The following is a 21868-nucleotide window of genomic DNA, read 5'->3' as shown; positions in this document are numbered from 1 at the left end:
GTGGTGTAATACGCAAAGGAGCCCCTGCTAGAATTCTATCTCTGGACCCTGTACTAAGAGCCCTGTAAGCTCTTGGAGGATTGGCTACATCAGGGGTGTGTGGCCTAAGATGCAAAGGAACCCCTGCTAGAATTCTATCTCTGGACCCTGTACTAACAGCCCTGTAAGCTCTTAGAGGATTGGCTACATCAGGGGTGCGTGGTGTAATACGCAAAGGAGCCCCTGCTAGAATTCTATCTCTGGACCCTCTACTAAGACCCCTGTAAGCTCTTGGAGGACTGGCTACATCAGCAGCGTGTGGCCTAATATGCAAAGGAACCCCTGCTAGAATTCTATCTCTGGACCCTGTACTAACAGCCCTGTAAGCTCTTAGAGGATTGGCTACATCAGGGGTGCGTGGTGTAATACGCAAAGGAGCCCCTGCTAGAATTCTATCTCTGGACCCTGTACTAAGAGCCCTGTAAGCTCTTGGAGGATTGGCTACATCAGGGGTGTGTGGCCTAAGATGCAAAGGAACCCCTGCTAGAATTCTATCTCTGGACCCTATACTAAGAGCCCTGTAAGCTCTTGGAGGATTGGCTACATCAGGGGGTGTGGCCTAATACGCAAAGGCTGCTCCTGCTAGAATTCCACCCCTGTATATGGCCACCATGGCCTTTTACCTTCAATTAACACCAGGTGACAGGGTTGCCAACCTCCAGGTGGCATCTGGTTATCTCCCACCATTACAAATTGATCTCCAGATTACCAAGATCGTTTCCCCTGCAGAAAATGGCTGCTTTGGAGAGTGGACTCTATGGCATTATGCTCTGCTGAGGCTCCTCCCCAAACTCCACCCCCAGGCTCCTCCCCCCAAATCCCCAGGGGTTTCCAAACCCAGAGCTGCATGGTGACCTTTTCCCACGAGCGCGCCCCCTCACAGAGTGAGAGCTGGCATTTGCAAACAGCCTGAAAAGCCACTAAAAACTAAATTTAGCTGTAAGAAACGATAAATGCTGCCTTTTGCTACGCAAGGGCTCATGCATGGCTGTTGCAGAAATCAAGTTTCACCTTTGCTACCAGGTTTTTAAACTGAATGGGAAAAACACCTCCACGTGAAAATAGGAACTATTCGTCCTGCAGCTGCACTTGGGAATGGAAGCCTCATGATCCTCTTCACATATAAAGCTAGAAAAACCTGTTGTCTCAAATAAACTGTACACTTTGAGCCATTCACAGAACCTCTTGGGGGGAATTTGCACCTGAATTTAAACTGTTATGATGTCACCTCTCATGTTGAGTAAGCTATCAAATCAGAAGAGTTTCCGGCTCAACATTAGGAAGAAGTTCCTGACCATTAGAGCAGTTCCTCATTGGAACAGGCTTCCTCGGGAGGTGGTGGTCTCTCCTTCCTTGGAGGTTTTTAAACAGAGGCTAGATGGCCATCTAACAGCAATGAGGATCCTGTGAATTTGGGGGGAGATATTTGTGAATTTCCTGCATTGTGCAGGGGGTTGGACTAGATGACCCTGGAGGTCCCTTCCAACTCTATGATTCTATGAGCAACTTGGTGACTTTGTCCCCAGAGCTGCGGCCAAAGGAGGGACTCGAACACAGACCTTCTCAGGTCAAGACTAAGGGTTGCTAGTAATGCTCATTTAGACCTGAGAGTCATTACTGGATAGGGAGAAAAAATACAGCAGGAGTTGCTTTAAGATCAAACTTACATTCTCGTCAACATAGGGCCTAAGGTTTTGCATTTGACCTGTACTGTTTCTTGCAATACAGGTCAAATGCAAAACCTAATTGAACCATTAACCTCAGAGTGCAGCGACCCTCTTTCTGCAGCGCTCTGATGTCCCCTGCCTCTGCACATCTCGGTTCTGCACAAAACGGTTCATGAACAGCGGTGCAAAATGCTGACAAGACGTGGCGCACGCCGGCTTTCCCCTGCTCACTTTTCCATTTATTTTTGGACTGCTTGGCAGGCAATCAATCTGGAGAGATAAACGCTTCCCCTCCAAAGCTGTTAATTAGCCTGCATAAATCACTGCCGTTAATGGCGTCGGCTGCTGCCTCCAACATGTGTGGGGTCACCTTCTACGCAGAGGACGGAGCCCTTTGCCACAAACCTCAGGCTGCTCACTTGGGTGCTGGAGCAGGGCCGGAGGAAAGCTTCGCCGCTAATGGAAGAGGCAAAGCGGCTTTGACATTTACATCCGCATCGACATCTTCTGGAAAAATATTCTTAATGTGCTTTCAACTCCTGGCTTCTTGTGGAAAGTTGCAAGCTGTGTGTGTGTGTGTGGAGTGTGTGTGTGTACTTATGTCTGCTCCTTTTTTGTCTTGCATCCCCCTCCCCCAGTTTTGTTCCTCAATGTTCAATAGAAAAGTTATTAGAGCAAGAATATGGGGGGAGAATTATTGCTGGGGTAAGCTGGAAGGAAGAGAAGAATATGCAGGTCTCAACCAGGTTAGGGATATGCAGCTGGTAGACTCAGGCCCTGATCCAGGGCCCCACAGACTTCCCACCTAGCCCCCATCAGCCCTATAGGCCCTGCTTCTTGTATGCACATCAATTGTCTTCCTCCCAAAAAAGCCAAGGTGCAAGCAAAGAATGCTTTAACCCCTTCCTTCCCACTGTAAACTATCACAGATACATTCACAAAGGCCTCCTGTTACTATACATCTCAGCAGGTAGAGGCAAAGGACTCCTTAACCCATGGGTGTCAAACATGAAGTCTGGGGGCTGAAGCAGGCCCTCGGAGGGCTCCTATCAGGCCCCCGAGCAACTGGCTATCTGCTTCCTTCTCCCTCTCTCTGGCTTCCTTCTGAGCAACAGCTTGCTTTGCAAGGCTTGCTCAATTGCACAGGCGCTACAGAGCAAAACCTCTATTTTCTCCATTGGCTGAGGGAGGAAGGGGAGGAGGCAGAGCTTATTTTTCCAGGCTCTCTCAATCGCACAGCAGAGCTACTCAGCCAAGCTTCCCTTCTATTGGCTGAGGCTCCCCCTAGTCCCCTAACCCCGGGGAAGGAAGTTTATATCTCTGCTACCTAATCTGAAGTAAATACACACATGGCCCAGCCCGACATGGCCCGGCCAGACACGACATGGCCCAGCCCAACAAGGTCTCGTTTATGTCAGATCTGGCCCTCATAACAGATGAGTTTGACCCCCCTGCCTTAACCTGTCATGCCTACCAAAAAGCACAAGCAAGAACACAGACTCAGGAACAGTTGGATGTTTCCTCTTCTGCCAAAACACAAAGGATTGAGCATCCCAAAGGCACTATCGTGGGCTGGAGGTTCCGGAGCCCTTTGCTTGTATCTTAGCACAGATAGGAATATGGTCTAAAGATAGAGCCAATGCTGATGGGCCTTCAGCCCTTGCTTGATTCTAAACACCTGAAAACACCTGAAGCTTTCTTATCCGGGGTTCATTTAGCCTAGTGTGGTACCTGCAGCAACCCCGAGTGGCTGGCTCTCCAAGGCCTCAGGAAGGCTTCACTTCTGAGATCTCAGGGACTGACCCCTCTGCACCAGGGGTGGGATTCTAGCAGGAGCTCCTTTGCATATTAGGCCACACCTCCCTGATGTGGCCAATCTTCCTGGAGCTTCCAGCAGACCCTGTACTAAGAGCCTTGTAAGCTCTTGGAGGACTGGCTACATCAGGGAGGTGTGGCCTAATAGGCAAAGGAGCTCCTGCTAGAATTCCACCCCTGCTCTGCACACAAAGCACATGTTTTTGACTGAGGCGCTCCCCGGAACAGAGCTAGTTCCACATGTGGGGGGCCCTTGGACAGACAAATACCTGCATGCTCCCCCCCATATCCACGCATCCTTCTCCTGATTGCAAGCCCTCCTGCCACCCATGTTTAATTGCCTTCGCGACCTGCATGTCCTTTTCCCAACAGCACCAGCCAATTCATATGGCTGGGAGTTCTACAGGCCAATGCCTGCCACCCAAAGTGCCCCCATTGAGCACTACCCACACTGGGCAGTTAGGAGCGGGGGTACAGACAAGCTTCTCGTTGGCCTTTGGTAATACTGACCCGATATGGTTTGTCCTCAGAGAGATCTCCAGCTCCCGAAGAACCTGGGTGGACTCTTGAACCCGCCTCTTAAACTGTGAGAAGAAACCAAAAAAAAGCAAACCACCTCAGAGGCTGAAAATCAATATAGAACCAACAGTTCTTTCAGGTTTTCACGGCTGGCAACATCATTAGGGTTTGTAGAATCTTTCGGGCTCAAGCGCCGTGTTCTACTGGAGACAGTTTTCCTTCCAGATGTGTCGTTCTCAGCTGCGGAGAACATCCTCAGTGGCGTTGCAGCCGGAGCAGGCGCTCTGACCTTCTTGGCTGCTGTGCATCGAGTGAGGCCAGGGCTGCTGGAGAGCTGCTATTTCTAGGCTGGAGGGGGTGTGCAGCAGCCCTGGCCTCACTCAATGCACAGCAGCCAAGAAGGTCAGAGCGCCTGCTCCGGCTGCAACGCCACTGAGGATGTTCTCCACAGCTGAGAACGACACGTCTGGAAGGAAAACTGTCTCCAGTAGAACACGGCACTTGAGCCCGAAAGATTGTACAAATCCTAGTTCTTAACAAGCTTTCTTAACTTGTAATGGACTGGCCACATTCTGTGCTTTTGAATGGCCACATCTCCTTGCACTAAACACTGTAACGGTGTTAATGTATCAATTTATTATTATTATTATTATTATTATTATTATTATTATTATTATTATTATTATTATTATTATTATTATTATTATTATTATTATTATTATTATTATTATTATTGAAACGGTGGAGGACAGGAGGTGGGGAGCCGACAATTTCTGCACTGCTGTTTTCCCTATTTTATTGCAGGGAAGGAGGGAAGCAGGAAATCCAATCTGGATCAGAGAAGCTGCCTGCTTACCACATGGATACCCACAGCGTTTTTGGAACAGGAATGAGATTCCGGCTGGCTTGGCATCAGGGGGTGTGGCCTAATATGCAAATGAGTTCCTGCTGGGCTTTTTCTACAAAAAAACCCCTTGTACGCATTCAAGCCCATGTGTATTATTCTCAACTGAAGGTGCTGGGGGGGGGGGGGAATCATTTTTTTAAAAACAACGTGGGTGCTGCTTCACTTCTACCCAAGTTCCAAAAACAGAATGAGTCAGCGCCATCTGTGGCACAAGAAGCAGACTCCTGGAACCAGTTCAACAAATTACGCAGCCGGACAAGAGCCCGTTTGTACAGCCCTCTCTTCGTGGCCAGCAAGGTGCTACCGCTTTGCGTCCAGCATACCTGGATCGTTGACCGCAGGCCCGAAATCACGGCTCTGCAAACTGCTGGCTCAGGCCCCGTTCTTCAAGGCCTGCAGGACTGTACCAAATTGCAGCTTGCGCTACACGCTGCAAAATTTTGCATGCCGCTGCAAATCGATGACCGGGTGCCAAATTGCAATTTCTCCTCAGAGCGCACCGCCCAGTAAGAGCACAGGGGGAAATAAAAACCCTACACCGAGAGCAGTTGTGTGTGGTTTGGACTCAGTGACATTTGTATTATTGTCTCCTGTTGGCAAAACAGAAATCAATATTCAGGAGGGGAAGGATGGCAGGGAAACAGAAGGAAAAGATGCATTTTGCATCCAATCTCATGTCAGCCATGAGTCAAAGGAGTTGCTGAGCCATGTGAGTTTTCCTTCATTTAGAAACAATCGGTTGGGTCTAAACCTGATTTTCTATCAGTGTGTGTGGGGGGGGTGTAATTTCTGCTGATTCTTCCCACTGCAGGCCCCCCCCCCCATATTGTACCGTTCCTGGGTCTCCTCATCACTTGAGGGGAGGGGTTTGACAGCAGCGGGAATAAATAAAGCGATGTTCTGCAAAGAAACGACATTCATAGCCCTCCTGATCCAACCCAACATACCCTATGTATGATGCCCATAGTTAAGTAGAAATTTTCAGTGGGAGGGGGTGGAGATAACAAGAAACAGGCAGCAAGGAAAAGCTAACTATGGAGTCAAGATTGTCTAATTAGAAGTTACCTTTCCAGTCAATCCACCTGTGTCTAGATAGCTCTTCAGTTTCTGGATGTAGGCAGAAGGTGGGTTCTTAACTTGGAACCTTTCCTGTAGGTAGAAACAGATGATGGGTAAAAGGGAAGAATAGCACAGTTTTTATCAGATGAAGGAGCAATACTTAAGAGCAAATGTTTTGAGTGCTCTCTCTCTCTCACACACACACACGCACGCGCACATAGAGGACAGGGCTGTCTCACTCTTGCTCGTGGCTTTTCGTGTTTTAACAATTTATTAATAACACATGGTTACAATATTTAATTATCTTTTTCTTATACTAAACCATATGATATTTCACCCCCCCCTCCAATATTGACTTCCCCGAAGTTATAAATTTGAATTCAATTCTAAAGGTACCACTAATCTATCAAAATATAATACTTTTAGTTACTACTAAAAAATTGTCCAATATCTTTTTATGTTCCACTCTTTCTCCATATATCCTTTGAATTTCTTCCACTCCTTTTTGAAAAAGTCTAAGTCATAGTCTTTTAAAGTTTTAGTTAATTTGTCCATTTCACTCCGCGATACAACTTTCACAATCCAGTCCCATTTCTCTGGTATTTTTCCTTGTTTCCAAAGCTGCACATACAATGTCCTAGCAGCTGAGAGCAAGTACCAAATTAAAGTCCTGTCTTCCACACTTGCTTGTGGCTTTTCAACCTCACACCTGTCCTGATTGATAACATTTGCATGAAGACAGGCTCTCAACAGGTGATGAAAGTTAACAACACAAGGGCATGAAAAGCGCTGGTGTCTCTGACTTTAAATGAGGAATGGTGCATTGATTGGAGGGGGGGGGGGGCGGTTTCAAAGCGCTGCTGGATCAGACCAGTGGTCCATCTAGTCCAGTATCCTATTTCACAAAGAGGTGGACTGGTTGCGCTGGAAGGCCAACAACAGGGCACAGAGACAGAGACCAATTTCACACTAGAGCTTTAATCCTGGTTTAACTCTGACCGTTTTCGCACACAGCTCACCTCGCAGTCACAATCCTGTTCCCTCCGCAGCGTCTGTCGGATTTCCCACCATCTGCGCGGGAGTGACAGGAAGTGCCGCGGCTTTTGCGTAGCAAACGTAAACTGGGTTTTAGCGGTTTACGTTTGCTACGCAAAAGCTGCGGCACTTCCTGTAACTTCGGCGCAGATGGTGGGAAATCCGACCAGACGCTGCGGAGGGAACAGGATTGTGACTGCGAGGTGAGCTGTGTGCGAAAACGGTTTCTGTCTCCAAACTGACTTTCTACACTAAAACCATAGAATCACAGAGTCATAAAGTTGGTTTCTCTGATTCTAGTGTAGAAAGTCAGTCTGGGGACAGAGTTAAACCAGGATTAAAGCTCTGGTGCGAAATTGGTCTCCGACTATCCCCTGATGTTGCCTTCTGGCTCTGGCGTTCATAAGTTTGTCGCTTCTGGATCTATCACTGTGGTTAGTAGCCACTGGTAGACTCAGGGCTTTTTTTGTACCAGAAACTCCTTTTGCATATTTGGCCACACACCCCTGATGTAGCCAATCCTCCAAGAGCTTACAGTAGGCCCTGTAAGGAGAGCTCTATAAGCTTCAGGAAGATTGGCTACATCAGGGGTGTGTGGCCTGATATACACAGAAGCTCCATGCTACAAAAAAAGCCCTGGGTAGACCTATCCTCCATGAATCTGTCTAATCCTCTCCTAAAGCCTTTAGGTGTTATTAGATTGGAATAATTTCTGTCCTATATCATATATAGTAATGCTGGTCCTGTGATTTTAGGGGGAGGTGTTTGTGAATTTCCTGCATTCTGCAGGGAGTTGGACTCGATGACCCTGGGGATCCCTTCCAACTCTATGATTCTATGAAACCTTCATTTCTTCGTCAAGATTCTGGTAAAGGGGAAGCTTCTGTATGCCAAGCATATCTATTTGATAAAACAGAAGATCTAGCCCAGGGGTGGCCAAACTTGCTCAACAGAGGAGCCACGTAGAATAAATGTCAGATGTTCGAGAGCTGCAAGACATGGATGTCAGATGTTCTGAGGGAAGGAAGGAAAATAGATGGGGGAGGGACAGTGAGGTGGAAAGGAAGCAACTTCAACTTTAGTGCATTTGGCTTGCCTTGCCTTGGAGAAGTGATTTAAAGAGAGAAATGCCTTCTCCAAGCTGGCTGATGGGGTGGTGGGGGCTTCAAGAGCCACACAATGTGTGTGGAAGAGTCGCATGTGGCTCCCGAGCCACAGTTTGGCCACCCCTGATCTAGCCCTTTGCGATTTCGTTTTCAGCCTCAGCATGGCACAGAAACAGCTTCAGACACCTTATCCTCTTTGCTCATCTGCTGATTAAAAGAGTGCAACCCTGTTAGCTCTCCTAAAGTCGTCAACGGTGTACGATATAATCAACCACAGTATCTGTGTGAGCGGCCTAACCCGGATGGGTGCAGGAGAAACCTTTTGTGCTGGTGCTGAAGGGGAGGTATCCAGAGCTGCTGGCATTTCAACCGGGAAGCTCTGCTACCCCGTGAGGGGTACCCGGGAAGCTCTGCTACCCCGTGCAAATATGATCTCATTTCATGGGCTATAAGCTTCAGACAAACTCTTGAGATTCTTTGGGGGAAGAATCCCCAGGAATCTTTGGAAGAAGAAGAAGATATTGGATTTATATCCCGCCCTCCACTCCGAAGAGTCTCAGAGCGGCTCACAATCTCCTTTACCTTCCCCCCCCCCTCCACAACAGACACCCTGTGAGGTAGATGAAGATATTGGATTTATACTCCACCCTTCTCTCTGAATCAGAGACTCAGAGCGGCTCACAATCTCCTTTACCTTCCTCCCCCACAAGAGGCACCCTGTGAGGTGGGTGGGGCTGAGAGGGCTCTCACAGCAGCTGCCCTTTCAAGGACAACCTCTGTCAGAGCTATGGCTGATCCAAGGCCATGCTAGCAGGTGCAAGTGGAGGAGTGGGGAATCAAACCCGGTTCTCCCAGATAAGAGAGCTCTGGCTGACCCAAGGCCATACCAGCAGGTGCAAGGGGAGGAGTGGGGAATCAAACCCGGTTCTCCCAGATAAGAGAGCTCTGGCTGACCCAAGGCCATTCCAGCAGGTGCAACGGGAGGAGTGGGGAATCAAACCCGGTTCTCCCAGAAAAGAGTCCAGGCACTTAACCGCTACACCAAACTTTCTCTCTTTGGAGAAAGAGCCATGCCAGGTAACCCTCAGGTTCAGAGGGCAGCCATGTTGGTTTGCAGGCTCCATCTAGGGTTGCCAATTCCCAGGAGGGAGGGGGTGATCCATCAGTTTGGAGGCCCTCCCCCTGCTTCAGGGTCATCAGAAAGAGGGGGGGGGGCAATGTCTGCTGGGCACTCCATTATTTTCTATGGAGTCCCATTCTCATACACTAGGACAGGAAAAGCTCGGAGCTGACAAGAATAGGAAGATGAAAAGAGGAAATGGACTTAATAAGGCCTAGATGAGGAAGAAGACTAAAGAGCGGCTGAATTATTTGAAAGCGAGAAGGCCTCAATATGAACCGAAATAAGGACATTTAGACTGAAAGGACCGAGCAAGAATACTTAGTAAAAGGGGATAGAGGTTTAGATGTATACTTTGTATGAGAAAAAGGATAAGCTTGATGTAAAGGATCAAAATAATAAACATATTTAAAAAGAAAAAAAGAGAGTCCCATTCTCATAGAGTATAATGGAGAATTGGTCTGAGGGTATCTGGGGCTCTGGGGGGGGCTGTTTTTTTGAGACAGAGGCACCAAATTTGCAGCATAGCATGCACTGCCTCTCCCCCAAAAGATCCCCCAAGTTTCAAAAAAGATTGGACCAGGGGGTCCAATTCTATGAGCTCCAAAATAAGGTGCCCCCATCCTTCATTATTTCCAAAGGAGGGGGGGCATTTCAAAGGTTTGTGGTCCCTTTCAATGTGATGGCCGCAACTCTGAAGGGAGTTCAGTTATGCTCGTCACAACCTTGCTCCTGGCTCCACCCCCAATATGTTCTGGCTCCTCCCGCAAAAAGAAGAAGAAGATATTGGATTTATATCCCGCCCTCCACTCCGAGGAGTCTCAGAGCGGCTCACAATCTCCTTTCCCTTCCTCCCCCACAACAGACACCCTGTGAGGTAGATGAAGATATTGGATTTATATCCCGCCCTCCACTCCGAGGAGTCTCAGAGCGGCTCACAATCTCCTTTCCCTTCCTCCCCCACAACAGACACCCTGTGAGGTAGATGAAGATATTGGATTTATATCCCGCCCTCCACTCCGAGGAGTCTCAGAGCGGCTCACAATCTCCTTTCCCTTCCTCCCCCACAACAGACACCCTGTGAGGTAGATGAAGATATTGGATTTATATCCCGCCCTCCACTCCGAAGAGTCTCAGAGCGGCTCACAATCTCCTTTCCCTTCCTCCCCCACAACAGACACCCTGTGAGGTAGATGAAGATATTGGATTTATATCCCGCTCTCCACTCCGAAGAGTCTCAGAGCAGCTCAAAATTTCCTTTCCCTTCCTCCCCCACAACAGACACCCTGTGAGGTGGGTGAGGCTGGAGAGGGCTCTCACAGCAGCTGCCCTTTCAAGGACAGAGTCTCAGAGTGGCTCACAATCTCCTTTACCTTCCTCCCCCACAACAGACACCCTGTGAGGTGGGTGGGGCTGGAGAGGGCTCTCACAGCAGCTGCCCTTTCAAGGACAACCTCTGCCAGAGCTATGGCTGACCCAAGGCCATGCCAGCAGGTGCAAGTGGAGGAGTGGGGAATCAAACCCGGTTCTCCCAGATAAGAGTCCGCACACTTAACCACTACACCAAACTGGCTCTCCCAGATGTTTCTTGAATTGGACTTGGCAACCCTATTCCACTCCAGTAGCATGTGAGAAACCAACAAGAACTCCAGAGGTTATACCCTGAAACCCCTGAACAAAGCTTGAGTCCAGTCGCCCCTTTAAGACCAACCAATGAGCCCTGATAGGATCTGAACTTCATTTGTGACACAGCACAGGCCTTACATGAGGACTCTACCGCTTTTACACAGGGGTGCTTTCATCTGAAACAGTTCCAATGTAATTTTTAAAAAAATCAACACTAGAGAATGGTCTCTAGAACTAGCACAAACAACAAAATTGTGCAGCATCGAACGACGGCAGAAAGGATTGTGATCTTTGTTAGTTTTCTACGAGCAGCTTAACGCGGGCGCTCTTCTCACTGTGATGTGGCACATTTGGGGCGGGGTGGGGAGGCTCCCACAAAAAGCACCCTGAGTGAAACCGAAACGGTGCCAGCCCACAGCCTAATGGGCCTCCACATCCGGAAATGTTAACAAGATTTCCTGCAGATTGGCTGAAATGACAGTTGCCTTAATTGATGAAGGAAATCTGCTTCACTCTTTCCTGGGGTCTTGGCTGGGACGTTTTGAGGCCAGGAGAGATAACACTCCTGCACAGCTCCAGTTGGACGGGTATTGTGCGGGAGAACTTCTGGGCGAATGGCCCCGAGCAAGACAGAGCTGTGTATCTGGGTCCTGGCACCTCAAATAAACCACCTCTGTGACCTAGGGATGCCAGCCTCCAGATAGGACGTAGGGATCCCCAGAACTACAGGCCTCAGATATCAATTCCCCTGGAGAAAATGGAGGAGGAGGAGATGATGATGATGATGAAGAAGAAGAAGAAGATGATGATATTGGATTTATATCCTGCCCTTTCACTCTGAATCTCTGAGTCACAGAGTGGCCATAATCTCCCTTATTTTCCTCCCCCACAACAACCCTGTCAGGTAGGTGGGGCTGAGAGAGCTCTCCCAGAATGTCATGGGTGCTGGGGACCCTTCAGAGGAAGTTGAATCTGATGAGGAAACTGTGCCCCTGCCACCTGCACCAGTGCCCCTGCCTCCTGCTGGAGAAGATCCCAGCCCCCCTGCCTCGCCCTCTCGGGTGGCTCGTGTGCGTGACCGCCTCCGGCAGGACCTCAGGGATCGGAGGAGGGCGGCACGCTCACAAGCAAGACGCTCCCTGAGCCCTGAGTTCTGAGAGGATTCTGGCCCTTCTAAGAGCAAGGATGCTTGAGTGGTAACAGGATCCTGGCTGCCTCCCTGAGCCAGCAATTAGCCCAAACGGGCAACAGCCAGCAGAGGGCTATATAGCTGTGGGCTTTGGGAGGAAGCTTTGTGGAAGCAACTAGTCATCTCCCTGACATTCTAGCATCCACTCCGGCTTGACTTTGGTTCCTGACTCCCTGACTTTGGCTTTGGACTTCTGGACTCCCTGACCTCGGCTTCTGGACCTCAGACCTGCGATACTTCTACAGTGATTCGGATTTGGCGCCTCGGACCCTCCTGCTTACTGGCTACAGACCTCGGACTGCCTCTGGACTTTGCCTGACCCGGCCCCAGCCGTGACAGATTGCTTCCACACCGACAAACACCCACTCCACAGGATGGATGCTGAAGCAAGTGAAACCACAGAACTACTGGCTGCGCTCCAAGCCCAGGTACAGCAGCTAACACAGGCAGTAGTGCACTTGCAGCAACAACCTGCGGCCAGTGCTCCAGCCAAGTGCCCAGTTCCCCCACCTGACAGATTTGGGGGTGCCGTGGAAGAATTTCCTGCCTTCCTAGCACAGTGTCGGCTGTACTTTGAACTGAGAGCACGGGACTTCCTCAATGACAAAACCAAGGTGTGTTTCGTCATCAGTTTGTTAAAGGGGCAGGCGGCCAAATGGGCCACACCCTTACTGGTCGCGTCCTCTCCCCTACTGACTGATTACCAGGGGTTTGAGGCCCACCTGTCTGCTGCTTTCTCAAACCCAGTCCAAGCAGCCACAGCTAACCGGAAGATCAGGGCACTGAAACAAGGCAACTCCTCGGTGGCTCAATATGCCACTGAATTCAAGCTCCTGACCCAGGACTTGGCGTGGAATGAGGCTGCCCAGATGGACCAGTTTACTGAGGGGTTGGCAGAGGAGGTCCTGGATGAACTGGCCAGGGTGGAGCAGCCACCCACGCTCCAAGAACTTATCACCCTCTGCCTCCGCATCGATGGCCGCCTGGAAAGTCGCCGCCAAGCCAAGACCAGAGGGCGCCAGCTCCCTGCGCCGTGCTACCTGGCTCCTCGCCCGTCCCCAGCTAGTACCAGCACCAAGGACGAGCCTATGCAGCTTGGAGCTGCTCGACCCCGCCTGACCCCAGAGGAAAAGACCAGACGCCGCACGCAGAATCTGTGCCTCTACTGCGGCACGGCAGGCCACTATGCCTCTGGCTGCCCTGCTAAGCATCGGATACCTGGACCTTCGCTGCCACCGCCGCCAAAAGGGCAGCCCCAGGCGTAAGTGGACCCCCCAGCCTGGGGCGACTAGCTGGGTCCTCCGAACAGCGGGCTGATACCCCAGGGCCATTCCTGCTACCAGTCAAACTCCGTCTGCCTGACGAACGCTGGCTGTTCGTGTATGCCATGCTGGACTCGGGAGCGGCCCACTGTTTTATAGATGCCGCCTTTGTGAAGCAGCACCAGATCCCTGTGCAGACAAAAGGGATTCCGTCGCTGGTGGAGGCTATTGACGGGCGCCTCCTCCGTTCTGGCCCCGTCACCCAGGAGACCTGTCCCATCACCTTCCACGTCCAGCAGCACCAAGAACAGCTGCGGTTTGATGTCGCCCGCATGCCTCGCTTCCCGCTGATTCTAGGCCTTTCCTGGCTGAAGCTGCACAACCCCATCGTGGACTGGGCCCAGCAGGAACTACGCTTCCGAGACCCATGCCCCCATCTGACTCCTCCCACCACTCTAGCAGCTGGCATCCCGAGTGGTGGTCCTCAGCTCCCTCAGAAGTATGTGGACTTTGCTGATGTCTTTGAAGAGACAGGAGCTGATCAGCTTCCCCCTCACCGGCCCTACGACTGTGCCATTGATTTGGTACCTGGGGCACCACTCCCGGTGGGGCGTCTGTACCCAATGTCGGAGCCGGAGTTGGCAGCTCTGCGAGACTTCCTGGACAAGAACCTGAAACGCGGATTCATCCGACCCTCAACCTCTCCCCTATCTGCTCCAGTGCTCTTCGTGAAGAAGAAAAGTGGGGAGCTCCGGCTGTGCAATGACTACCGGGCCCTGAACAAGATCACCATCCGCGACCGGTACCCTCTACCACTGATCCCTGAACTCTTGGATCGCCTAAAGGGGGCCCAAATCTACACCAAGCTGGACCTCCGTGGAGCGTACAATTTGGTGCGCATACGGCCCGGAGACGAATGGAAGACCGCGTTTGGGACCCGATACGGGCAGTACGAGCACCTGGTAATGCCCTTCGGACTGACCAATGCCCCCGCTGTCTTCCAGAGGTTCATGAATGACATATTCCGGGACCTGCTCGACCGCTTCGCGATCATATACCTGGATGACATCCTAATTTACTCCCGCAATCCTGCCCAGCACGCCGAGCATGTCCGCCAGGTCCTGCAGCGCCTACGAGCCCATGGTCTCTACGCCAAGCTGGAGAAGTGTGACTTCGACCTGCGCTCCGTCGAGTTCCTTGGGCACATCGTGTCACCGCAGGGGATCCTCATGGACCCGAAAAAAGTAGAAGCGGTCCTGACCTGGCAGGCTCCTCAGAATCGCAAAGACCTGCAGCGGTTCCTCGGTTTTGCCAACTACTATCGGCAATTCATCCCGGCCTACGCATCCCTGACCACACCCCTGACTCAACTACTCTGCCCCAAAGAACCCTTCCACTGGTCCCCAGAGGCCGATAACGCCTTCTCCACCCTGAAGACTCGCTTTGCCACCGGGCCACTCCTGAGATACCCCGACCCCCAGCTTCCCTTTACGGTGGAAGCTGATGCCTCCAACGTGGCCCTGGGAGCAGTGCTGTCCCAGCGCGAGGAGCCGTCCCAGCCACTACAGCCCTGCGCCTATTACTCGCGGCAGCTCACTGCTGCAGAGAGGAACTATACCATCTGGGAGAGGGAGTTGCTCGCGATCAAGGCGGCGTTTGAGGTTTGGCGACATTACCTCGAAGGGGCTCGCCACCCTGTTCAAGTGCTCACCGATCACCGGAACTTGGAACACCTCCAGACCACCCGCCGTCTCAACCAGCGCCAGATCCGGTGGTCCCTATTCTTCTCTCGCTTCGACTTCCGGATCTCCTACATCCCCCATACCCAGAACCGGAAAGCAGACGCGCTCTCCCGGAAACCGGAATACGCCCCTGCCTCAACTGAGACCACGCCCGCTGCTCCAATCCTGCCGCCCTCAGTATTTGCAGCCACCTCCACTTCACCAGCACTCGTGGAGGACATTCGGGCTAGCCAGGCCAATGATCCCTGGGTCCAGCAACACCTCCAGGCTCTCCAAGATGACCCAACAGGGGAGTTCACGACTCGAGGCGGCCTCTTGCTACACCGCGAACGCCTCTATGTGCCGCCCGGGCCCTTGCGGGCAGAAGTGCTACGCCTGACCCACGACTCGTTACCCGCCGGGCACTTTGGACAGCATAAGACCACCCACTTGCTGACAAGGGAATTCTGGTGGCCACGAGTTCGCGCTGATGTTGCCCGCTATGTCAGCTCCTGTGACGTCTGCCGACGGGCCAAAGACATCCCAGCCAAACCCTCAGGGTTGCTGCAGCCCTTGCCCACATCTTCAGGACCCTGGGATACCATCTCGATGGACTTCATCACGGAACTTCCACGCTCCAAGGGTCAGACTTGTATCTGGGTGGTCGTCGACCTATTTACCAAGATGGCCCACTTTGTTCCGTGCCCGAAACTCCCCACAGCTCAGGAGACGGCCCAGCTTTACCTGCAACACATCTTTCGTCTGCATGGACTCCCAGCCCATCTGATCTCCGATCGGGGCCCTCAGTTCTCCTCTCGGTTCTGGCAAGCCCTCCATTCCAGCCTGGGTACTCGAGTGCACCTGTCCTCGGCCTACCACCCACAGACAGATGGCCAGACAGAGCGCACCAATGCCACGCTAGAGCAATATCTCCGCTGTTACACCTGTTACCAGCAGGATGACTGGACCACTCTATTGCCCCTAGCGGAGTTTGCATACAACAACGCGGTCCATTCATCCACCCAAATGACCCCGTTTGCTGCAACCTACGGGTACCACCCTCGGTTCTTCCCAGCGATCCTACCACCCACGAATGTCCCCGCCGTCGATGCCTACCTGCAAGAACTCCGTGCCAGCCAAGACTTGCTCCGAGAGCAGCTACAGCAAGCCAAGGAGGCATATAAACGGGCTGCGGACCGAAAGAGGCAAGAAGGCCCTCCAGTGCAGCCGGGGGATCAGGTGTGGCTCTCAACTCGCTACCTGCACCGGCCTGGTCGGTCTCACAAGCTGGATGCACGGTTCATTGGACCCTACCCCGTCGTTGAACAAATAAACCCCGTCGCCTTCAGGCTCCAGTTGCCACCCCACCTCCGCATTCACCCCGTGTTTCATCGCTCCCTCCTTGTTCCGGCTGCACCCCCTGACCCAGCTCGGACTCCTTCCCCACCGCCGCCACCACCAGTGTTGGTGGATGATGAGGAAGAATATGAGGTGCGCCAGATCCTGGACTCCCGGTACCATCGTGGAGGCCTCCAGTACCTGGTGGACTGGGAGGGATACGGCCCAGAAGACCGGTCTTGGGAGCCCGAGGACAATCTTCATGCCCCGGACTTGGTGCACCAGTTCCACAACGACCACCCCGACCTTCCAGGTCCCTCGACGGAGGGGGGCCCTGGGGGGGGGGATAGTGTCATGGGTGCTGGGGACCCTTCAGAGGAAGTTGAATCTGATGAGGAAACTGTGCCCCTGCCACCTGCACCAGTGCCCCTGCCTCCTGCTGGAGAAGATCCCAGCCCCCCTGCCTCGCCCTCTCGGGTGGCTCGTGTGCGTGACCGCCTCCGGCAGGACCTCAGGGATCGGAGGAGGGCGGCACGCTCACAAGCAAGACGCTCCCTGAGCCCTGAGTTCTGAGAGGATTCTGGCCCTTCTAAGAGCAAGGATGCTTGAGTGGTAACAGGATCCTGGCTGCCTCCCTGAGCCAGCAATTAGCCCAAACGGGCAACAGCCAGCAGAGGGCTATATAGCTGTGGGCTTTGGGAGGAAGCTTTGTGGAAGCAACTAGTCATCTCCCTGACATTCTAGCATCCACTCCGGCTTGACTTTGGTTCCTGACTCCCTGACTTTGGCTTTGGACTTCTGGACTCCCTGACCTCGGCTTCTGGACCTCAGACCTGCGATACTTCTACAGTGATTCGGATTTGGCGCCTCGGACCCTCCTGCTTACTGGCTACAGACCTCGGACTGCCTCTGGACTTTGCCTGACCCGGCCCCAGCCGTGACACAGAAGCTGCCCTTTCAAGGATAACTTTGTGAGGCTAAGGCTGACCCAAGGCCACTCCAGCATCTGCAAGTGGAGAAATGGGGAATCAAACCCAGTTCTCCCAGATAAAAGTCCACGCACTTCACCACTACACCAAAGTGGAGGGTGGATTCTATGGCATTGCAACCCACTTAGGTCCCTGTCCTCCACGTGCTCCTTCCTCAAATCTTCAGGACTTTCCCAGCCTGGATCTTGCAATCCTATGCCCCCATCCCCTGCTGGTGGCTGGGTTGTGGGGAACCTGACAACACCACCCTACCCTACTACCCCCTCTCAGGGTAGGGCTTCTCCTCTCCTCTCGGAGAGCCAGTCTGGTTAAGTGCGTGGACTCTTTATCTGGGAGAACCGGGTTTGATTCCCCACTCCTCCACTTGCAGCTGCTGGAATGGCCTTGGGTCAGCCAGAACTCTCTTATCTGGGAGAACCGGGTTGGATTCCCCACTCCTCCACTTGCAGCTGCTGGAATGGCCTTGGGTCAGCCAGAACTCTCTTATCTGGGAGAACCGGGTTTGATTCCCCACTCCTCCACTTGCAGCTGCTGGAATGGCCTTGGGTCAGACAGAGCTCTCTTATCTGGGAGAACCGGGTTGGATTCCCCAATCCTCTACTTGCAGCTGCTAGAATGGCCTTGGGTCAGCCAGAACTCTCTTATCTGGGAGAGCCGGGTTTGATTCCCCACTCCTCCACTTGCAGCTGCTGGAATGGCCTTGGGTCAGACAGAGCTCTCTTATCTGGGAGAACCGGATTGGATTCCCCACTCCTCCACTTGCAGCTGCTGGAATGGCCTTGGGTCAGACAGAGCTCTCTTATCTGGGAGAACCGGGTTGGATTCCCCAATCCTCTACTTGCAGCTGCTAGAATGGCCTTGGGTCAGCCAGAACTCTCTTATCTGGGAGAACCGGGTTGGATTCCCCACTCCTCCACTTGCAGCTGCTGGAATGGCCTTGGGTCAGCCATAGCTCCCATAGGAGTTGTCCTTGAAGGGGCAGCTGCTGGGAGAGTTCTGTCAGCCCCACCCACCTCACAGGGTGTCTCTTGTGGGGGGGGGGGGGAGAAGATAAAGGAGATTGTAAGCCGCCCTGAATTTCTGATGCAGAGAGAAGCGCAGGGTATAAATCTGCAATTCTTCCTCTGTAATTCTTCCGGATTCTTGCGGCTGTCTCCTCCTACAGGCACTCCCCGTTTCCCACTCCAGCTTCCCACTCATTCCGTCGTCCTCCACAGACACATTCTCACATTTACACTGATGCATTTAGATCTTAACAAACCAAACACCTGCCAGGAGGAAATTCAAATCCACTCCCCACTTCCTACGCAACCCCTGCTCCCTTCGCAGAGCCTGACTCGTCCCCACCCATCTCTCGCTGGCGTTTGCTTTGACACCAGCCCACCCCCTTCGCAAGGCCCGGAGGCCGATCTGTTTCCACTTCCACTCTGGGCAAGGAGTCAGGGAAGGAGGCCGCTGCCCTCTCCTTCCCCACAGGCCGTGCGCTCAGGGAACACCTTCTGAGCTCCAAAGGGGTCTGTTTCAGACGCAGCAGCTCTTGCAGCAGAGCTGTCGAAATAGATCTGTCAAGGGGCTGCTGAGAGTCCCTTGCAGACATTTGCGTGCCGCACAGTGAGTCACTCCTCTCCCCTTTCTTTCCGTCTTCTCAGCATCATTCACAAGTCGGTTCCTTTATTAGCTGAGAAATATATAGCTTCACAGTCTTTTTTTTTTTGCACACGTCTCTCTGGCAGCAGCTCATACGGCGAAGTGACCCTGTCTTCCAACAGCTTGTTCGCAGATCCTTCAGTGGCGGGGGCGGGTGGGGGCGGTAGCTGCCTCGCTGTTTCTCTCAGGCCGCTATTTTTTATCGAGCTGAAGGTGGCAGCTTTGAAAGACATACCGCCCTTTGCAAGCCTTTTGCACCTCACCGTCACCTCCGACGAAGAGCTTTTGCAGGGTTTTTTTTTTTGCATTGACCTGATGCGACAGCCAATGCCCAGGATGCTGACATCTCTCTCAAATGACTTTTTGCTCTCTGCAAAACCGGCACCTGGGTGTGAAGCAACTTACCTGAAAGCAGAAACTGGCAGGCTCCCCCCCCCCCCACCCGCACACAGTGAATCTGGCTTACACCCACCTTCGTGCCACAAACACCCTGCCTCCAAACTCAATACTGGTTTAGCCTTCAGTTTTCTCAACTCAATTCAGACAGCCTCTGAATGTGGAGGTTCTCCCCAGCCACCATGGTGTAGTCCCTGATAGACCTCTCCTCCATGAATCTAATTCACTACACATGTGTATATCATTATAACCCCAGGCTGCAAATCCCACATTTGAATCACTCTCTGTGTAAAATAGTATTTCCTTTTGCCCATCCTGAACATACTGCCCATCATTTAATGCTTAAGTTCTAGCATTTGGGGAGAGGGAGAAAAAGTTCTCGTTGTCAACTGTCTCAACCTCATGCATAATTGTATAAAACTCTGTCATGTCCCCCCCTTAGTTATGTCTTTTCTAAACGGAAAAGTCCCAGACTCTTCAGCCTTTCCTCATTGGGAAGGTGCTCCAGCCCCTCCAAATGTTCCCTGGTGATCTGAACACACAATGCCACACACAACACTCGCTCTCGCTGGTATTTTTTGTATTTGTGCAGATGTGTGTCGGTACCTGAAAGTCATGCTGAACTCTGGTGACTGACCCCAACTAGGGGCACAGGGGATATTCAGAGACAGGCCCATAGGTATGGGGGGAACCCGGGGGGGGGGGGAGGCCACTCTATTTAACCCCCTCTTCCCTCTATAGGGCCCCTCCATTGGAAAGAGAGAGACCAACAGCGAAGGGGGAGGGAGAGAGAGTGTGACCAGGGAAGAGAGTGAGCAAAAGAGCGACAGCGAGAGAGCAAGCGAGAGAGAGAGAGAGCGGCAGCGAGAGAGTAACAGTGAGAATGACAGCAAGGGAGGGAGTGACAGAAAGAAAGCTGGGGCCAGGCGGGCTGACCGCTGGAAGGAAGACGCAACCAAGCCCCACGGTCCCCCCACCAATTTTTTTATTTCCCGGGCCCCATCCACCCAAAATTTTCGGGCTATGGGCCTGTTCAGAGAGGTGGCCGAAAGCCTGCCCCTGCCCTCTGGACTACTGGTCTTTCAGGTCTCCCGTCCAAGTACTTACAAGGGACAACGCTGCTTAGCTTCCGAGATCTGATGAGATCAAGCTTGCCTCAGCCATCCAAGTCAGGGCTCACAACTCTGTTTCTCAAGAGATTAAAAGAAGGCCCAAGCAAGTATGTCAAACTTGGTCCCATCAGCTAAAAATTCGGTGGCCTGTTGACCAAGTCACAGAGCATTAAAAAAATAGCTAAGCTCGCTTTTAAACTGGCTTAAAATCTACTCTGCTGACAGCTGGGGAAGGGGGGGGAAGTAGCACCTTGCTCTCTTACCTGGTCACAAATCAGCTCCCATTTCTTCTCATTGTCATATTGGCTGAGTAACTTCATTTTGTCTGGTGGTAAGTTCATGGAATTCTAAAGAAAAATGAGGGGGAAATACAGTTGTATTACATGCTTTACTGTAACCACCATGGTTAAAAACCCAACTGTTAACCCCACCACCACCACCCCAAAAAAGAAAAGGAAATTTTGGGAGAAGTAGAATCCCAGCCTCCACGTGGGACCTGGGGATCCCCTAGAATTACGGCTTGTCTCCAGACCGTAGAGATCAGCTCCTCTGGAGAAAATGGCTGCTTTGGAGGCTGAGCTCAGTGGCTCCACCACGAAATCTCCAGTAGTTTCCTAACCTGGAACTGGCAACCCCATACCCCCCATCAGTGGCCAAAAGGGACTCAGTATTCCCAGAGAGGAGTGAAGTACTCCTATAGGTTGCTTGCACAACTGAGAGTGTTTCCAAATTAGCCTTCTGTCTCTGGTGTCGATACCAGTTGCTCTATCTCCTATAATGCTGCAAATCCAGAGAATGCAAGAACACAGAAGGGTATTCCAAAAGCCCCTCACAGCAAGTGGGACCAAGTTACCCCTGTAGGGCTGGCAACTTTGCAGGGCCTGTCTAGCTTGGACCTCAGCAGCAGTGACAACAGGTGTAGGAAGATCCAGGGCTGCCATCTCTGCGTTTGAAGGAGATTTGAGGGTGGAATCTGAAAGAGTGAGATTAAAGAAGGGGAGGGACCTTCTAGGTAGGGATGGAAGTCTAGCAGGAGCTCCTTTGCATATTAGGCCACACGCCCTTGATGTAGCCAATCCTCCAAGAGCTTACAAGGCTCTTTTTTGTAAACTCTTGGAGGATTGGCTACATCAGGGGTGTGTGGCCTAATATGCAAAGGAGCTCCTGCTAGACTTCCACCCCTGATTCTATGCATCCACCTTCCAAAGCAACCATTTTCTCCAAGAAGAAGAAGAAGAAGATATTGGATTTATATCCCGCCCTCCATTCCGAAGAGTCTCAGAGCGGCTCACAATCTCCTTTACCTTCCTCCCCCACAACA

At 52.0% G+C, this 21868-nt stretch overlaps 1 protein-coding gene across 2 annotated transcripts in view; it reads right to left on the bottom strand.

Moving 5' to 3' along the window:
* FMNL1 (formin like 1) overlaps positions 1 to 21868 on the bottom strand; it is a 136126-nt gene that overhangs the window by 58954 nt on the left and 55304 nt on the right. For both annotated transcript variants that reach the window (XM_060256017.1, XM_060256018.1), the window contains exons 2-4: positions 20811 to 20894; positions 6013 to 6096; positions 4032 to 4105 (exon numbers count right to left, since the gene is read on the bottom strand). In XM_060256017.1, coding sequence (XP_060112000.1) covers positions 4032 to 4105; positions 6013 to 6096; positions 20811 to 20894 — 242 coding nt within the window. The remainder of the gene's footprint in view (positions 1 to 4031; positions 4106 to 6012; positions 6097 to 20810; positions 20895 to 21868) is intronic.

The sequence above is a fragment of the Heteronotia binoei genome, chromosome 15 (genome assembly GCF_032191835.1).
Source record: "Heteronotia binoei isolate CCM8104 ecotype False Entrance Well chromosome 15, APGP_CSIRO_Hbin_v1, whole genome shotgun sequence".
Lineage (NCBI taxonomy): Eukaryota > Metazoa > Chordata > Lepidosauria > Squamata > Gekkonidae > Heteronotia > Heteronotia binoei.
The sequence above is the reverse complement of the archived record's forward strand: the minus strand, read 5'-3'. Positions and strand labels throughout refer to the sequence as shown.